The 5,750-nt window shown below is 32.0% G+C and overlaps 1 protein-coding gene across 1 annotated transcript in view; it reads left to right on the forward strand.

Moving 5' to 3' along the window:
- Positions 1-5,343, forward strand: part of LOC107694485 (ras-related protein ralB-A-like) — a gene marked incomplete at its 3' end in the record, with an annotated part of 6,599 nt that extends 1,256 nt beyond the window's left edge. Inside the window, exons 2-5 of the mRNA XM_016494192.1 lie at positions 496-647; positions 1,875-2,083; positions 3,531-3,708; positions 5,323-5,343. Coding sequence (XP_016349678.1) covers positions 534-647; positions 1,875-2,083; positions 3,531-3,708; positions 5,323-5,343 — 522 coding nt within the window. The remainder of the gene's footprint in view (positions 1-495; positions 648-1,874; positions 2,084-3,530; positions 3,709-5,322) is intronic.
- Positions 5,344-5,750: the final 407 nt, after the last annotated feature.

A 5,750-nucleotide genomic window follows, 5' to 3' on the forward strand; every position in this document is an offset into this window, starting at 1 on the left:
TATATATATATATATATATATATATATATATATATATATATATTTCTGTTCCCGTTTCATTTATTTTTATTTTAGTTTTTGTAATTTTGGTACATTTAAATTTTTTAATTTTATTTGATTTAGTTTTTTTGTTTTATTGAAATATTTCTGTTCTGCTTTAATTTATTTTGATTTTAGTTTTAGTTGTTTTAGTACTTTTATTTCAGTAAACTTTATTTAAAATTCATGTTCACTAAAATGACCAAAACTTAAACTGAAATAAAATAAATCTAAATGTATCTACATTTGCAATTCACGGGGCTTATTGCTTTTATAAAACGGTTATTCCATATACGTAGTAAGGTTTCACAAAATAAAAATTAAAATTGGTTTGATGATCTGAAACTTTTAAGTGTGACAAATATGCAAAAAATTAAAAAAACAGGAAGGGGGCAAAAACCATTTCACGGCACTGTATGTTTCTTTGAAATTGATGATTTTTCTTTTGCATGTTTGCAGTCTCGTTCTGCTTCTTCTTCTGGAGCACTAAAGTCATGGCAGCAAACAAGAGCAAAACCCAGAGTTCGCTGGTTCTGCATAAGGTGATCATGGTGGGCAGCGGCGGCGTGGGGAAATCAGCCCTGACGCTGCAGTTCATGTATGACGAGGTGAGCTCAACACGCTCTCACTGACACACGTGCTCCTGCAGAAATCATACTCCAGGAATAGTTCTTTCAAAATACCTTCATTTACACACCTGTCGCATCTTTTTGTGTTCCATGTAGTGTTATTTTTGTATTATTGTAGTTTTAATCATTTTTGCATTTAACTTTTTAAATAATATTTTTGATTTAATTTTTAAGTTTTAGTCATTTTGTTTGTGCTATTGACTTTTTATATTGCATTTTTATTTGTATTATTTGTGTCAACTTAATTTATTTCAGTTAGTTGCCAAGGCAGCATTTCTCATTTTCATTTGAGTAATTTTGTTATGTGCTTTTGTTATTTTTATTTTTTATATTGCTATTTAGTTTAAATTTATTGTTATTTCAGCTTTAGTTTTAGTAATTTTAATACTTAAACTTTTTATATTTTTATATATAAATTTCTATTTAACTTTAGTGTATTTTTATTTCAGTTTTAGTCATTTTAGCCATTCAAATTACTACAATTAGTTTAGTTCAGTTAGTTTTTTGTAATTCTATTTAGCTTTCATTAATTTTTTTATTTTAGTTTTTGTATTTTGGTAATTTTTTGTAATTTTGTAATTTTATTTTATTTAGTTTTCTTTTGTTTGTTTTATTTTAATATTTATGTTCCGCTTTAATTTATTTTTTATTTTAGTTTTTGTAATTTTGGTATATTAAAATTTGTAAATTTGATTTTATTTAGTTTTTTTTTGTTTTATTTTCATATTTCTGTTCTGCTTTAATTTATTTTTATTTATTTTTTAAATTAGTTCAGTTAGTTGTTTTGTAATTCTATTTAGCTTTCATTCATTTTTTTATTTTAGTTTTTGTAATTTTGGTAATTGTTTGTAATTTTTAACTTTATTTGATGTTTTATTTTAATATTTCTGTTCCGCTTTCATTTATTTTTTATTTCAGTGTTTGTAATTTTGGTACTTTTAAATGTTTAAATTTTATTTTATTTAGGTATTTATATATATATATATACATATATATATATATATATGTATATATATATATATAAATACCTAAATAAAATAAATATGTTTGTAGAGTAATTTACAGCTCAACCAATCAGAATCAAGGACCGGAACTATCTGTTTTATAAAACGGTACTAGTTTTAGTTAACAATAACAACACTGATTCTATAGGAAGAATTATCACTGTTCTAACCAATACTTTGTAATCTGCTTTGCTCGCCTCAGTTTGTGGAGGACTACGAACCCACGAAGGCCGACAGTTACCGGAAGAAGGTGGTGCTGGATGGAGAGGAGGTGCAGATTGATATTTTGGATACGGCGGGGCAGGAAGACTACGCCGCCATCAGGGACAACTACTTCCGCAGTGGAGAGGGTTTCCTTCTGGTCTTCTCCATCACAGAGCCCGAGTCCTTCAGCGCCACGTCAGACTTCAGGTCAGCTCTTTGGCTTCAGGTCAGCTCAATGGCTATTTGTGAGTAAATACCTGTAATGACATACGACTAGAAAAGTCATTTAAAGGGGTCAAATGATGCGATTTCAAGTTTTCCTTTCTCTTTGGAGTGTCACAAGCTGTTTGTGCATCGATAACATCCCTAAAGTTGCAAAGACTAAAGTCTCAAACCCAAAGAGATATTCTTTATAAAAGTTAAGACTTGTCCACGCCCTCCTAAAACGCCTCGTTTAAACACGCCCCCACATGTCTACATCACTGTGTGGGAAGAGTTCTTTTTAGCAACATCATATGACCCCTTTAATATTTTAATATTTAAAAGTCATTTAATATTTCATATTTTTGCCACTCATAGTTTCTGAAAATAAAAAAGTTGAAAATTAACAGCTTTGCCATTACAGAAGAATGACCAGAAATATTTTGTTGGATATATAAGGGAATTTTAAATGTCTGGTTTCTAGACCTGGAAAAGTCATGGCAATCAATAAAATCACAAAAAAAAAAAAATCATGGATTTTTTTTTTATGAACAATTTTACAATTAACATTTTGTTTCTAGTTATGTCAAGCTCGAAAATATTTTATTGGCCAGAAATAGCTATTTGTGAGTAAATAATTTATTTAAAAAAAACTGTAGTTACAAACATCTAGATAAGTCATGTAAATTCATTGGTAATAAAAAGTGAATCTCTTGAAATTCTTATAATTGTTTACAATATTGTAATATACTGCCACAAAAAAATAAATAAAAAAGAAGTTGAAAATGTACAGCTTTTTGGATATATGAGGGAATTTTAAAAGTCTGATTTGGAGAAGTCGTGGAAATTAATAAAACCTTTAAAATTCATTGAAGCTTTTTATTGAATATACATTTTTCTAGCTCTAAAATATTTTATTGGGAATTTAAGTGAAAAAAAAAAGATTTGTGCTCAATTATTACTAATTTTATTAGTGATGCTGACAACAGTTTTTGCTGCTTAATATTTTATTTTTTTTTCTTCAAGATTTGTTTTAATGAATAAAAATAGAAATCTTTATAAATATAGTTATTGCCACTTTTGATCAATTTAATGCATTTTTCTTTAATAGTACTCACTCCAAACATTAGAATGGAAGTGTATTACGGTTTCCACAAAAATAAAATACTGGGCAGCACAACATTAATAATAATCATAAATGTTTCTTGAGCAGCAAATCAGCATATTAGAATGATTTCTGAAGATCATGTGACACTGAAGACTGAGTAATGATGCTGAAAATTCAGCTGCGCATCACAGAAATAAATTACAGTTTAACATACATTCACATAGAAACCAGTTATTTTAAATTGTAATAATATCACACAATTTTGCTGATTTTACTGTATTTTTAATCAAATAAGTGCAGCCTTACATGTTGTAATTATTGTGTTTGTGCTGCTGGTCCACACAGGGAGCAGATCCTGAGAGTGAAAGCGGAGGAGGATAAAATCCCTCTGTTATTGGTGGGGAATAAGTCTGATTTGGAGGACAGGAGGCAGCTGTCTGCGGACGAGGCCCGGACCAAAGCGGACGAGTGGTCTGTCCAGTATGTGGAAACATCAGCCAAAACCAGAGCGAACGTCGATAAGGTTTGTGCATTAAATATCCTGATACTTTCAGAATGCATGATCTTGCACGTGAAACTCAGATGCCATATTAACTCTGACGGATCTGTAAAGCCAAGCGGCAACCTCCCGCTCTCTCCCGTGAAGCCAACAAGGAAGTGACTTAAACTGTAATTCATCGACTGGCCGCTAGAGGCTGGCTGCAAAAGGGAGTCAATCCCATAGACTCCCCATGTTAAAATGCCCAACTTTACAGCAGAAAAAAACATGTTTACAGCCTGGTTAAAAAATGATTTTGGTCTAAATAGCTAATTTTGCCCTTCATGACAACTGTGAGGGGGGTGAATTTTTTTATAACTCATCCGTTTAAATTATATTAAGCCTTAAAGTTCTGCATAATTAAGGGCGTGGCCACTTGAGTGACAGGTGGATTGCCGTTGCTGTCACCACTGTCGAGCTAGGTGGGCGGGGCTTCAGCAACCTGCTCCCGCCTCTTTGCCCATTTTCGATTATCCGGGAGTGACGCGCGGTGACGCGCTTTAAGTAAATTGTTGCATAGAATTAAATCTGACAATTTGCAGCAAACTATTTAGAAATTAATTCTGCTTCTGTTTCACGAATTTCTTTTTTCACTATGTCACACATACATGTAAATCTTTTTATGCTAAATACTCTATTTTATCTGCCTTTCCCTAAGGAATAGGCAACAGACTTATGCAATATTTTGTGTTTTGAATGCATTATTATGCAGCTTAACACAGCTGAGGAAGGTGAATGGACTCACCAAAGCTCACCAAATGTGTCCCTTTTATTATAAAATGGACACACAATTGAAATTATGCTATTTTTGTAATCCAACCACTTTATTGATTTCTCTGCCTGGTGACTATAGACAAAATAAACCTTCTCTGAATTTATTACGAAATCTCTGTGATTCCATTCCTGTTGCGTTTTGTGTTTCAGTGCTAAAAAGTGTCAACGAGAAAACGCTGGAATTTTGCATTACACTCTTGTTTCGGAGTTTGATGACCTCCGGAGTTTTGACAAAGGACGGCAGCAGGGCCATAAGAGTTTATGAGAGCAGTAAAATGTGTCCGGAGGAAATCAGTCACCTTGACTTTGAATGTGAGAAACCGTCTATTCAGCATTTAACACCCCACTGTAAAGACGCTTCTGATGGGCGTCACTTACACATGCACAAGCCTGAGGATGCTGCGACATTCAAGATGCAAGCAAGCTGGACGATAGGCTCCAAATAAATAAATCTAAATAACTGATAATAATTTAGGAATTCCAGAGTTATTCTATGCAAACTTTTTGTGTTTTGAAAAATAAAATAATTAAAAAATAAGGGAAAATGCATGCAACTTGCTCATCTGGTTATGCAATTCCATGCATCAAGAGCTCACAGAATTTCGTTAAATAATTTTTTAATAAATTGTTGCCCTTTGTTGTGATAAAATACAGATGCGTTTTTAATGAATGTATATAATGGGAAGACTTCCAAACCTTTCGTTTTAGCAAAAAATAATGAACTAATATAATTAGTGAATAATAAAATATTATGTAGTAGGTAAATTATTTTATTTTCGCCTAATACATAGTTGTGTAGACTATACTGATTTTATCATCCTGCAGTTCCGCTCTCGGCCAGCAGAGGTAAGTGTGAGTTCAGCTCACCAGCAGAAATGCTCCAACGGAAAACGCGTTTGAAAGACGTCGATCAATTTCCTCCCGCGGAAATCTTAAGTGGGACGTTTACCGTTACTCTATTTATTTATTTTCTGTCGCCCGCTGAGGTAAATCTGACGTTGAAGATTGCATATACATATTACGTAAGTTAAGTGTTATGAATATTATAGGTTTTATTCAAATTGTTTGATAAATAACCGTGAATTCACACTTTAACGTGTAGTTGGCATGAAATTCATAAATAGTTCAAATACACACCGTCAACTACAGACTTTCATTTCTACTTTTTAATCAGTGCAAATTGGTACTTGACGTGAAGTGTTATGCTAATGTGCTATCTATCTATCTATCTATCTATCTATCTATCTATCTAT

This window comes from Sinocyclocheilus anshuiensis, unplaced genomic scaffold, assembly GCF_001515605.1.
Source record: "Sinocyclocheilus anshuiensis isolate Anshui unplaced genomic scaffold, SAMN03320099.WGS_v1.1 scaffold3615, whole genome shotgun sequence".
NCBI classification, from domain to species: Eukaryota; Metazoa; Chordata; class Actinopteri; order Cypriniformes; family Cyprinidae; genus Sinocyclocheilus; species Sinocyclocheilus anshuiensis.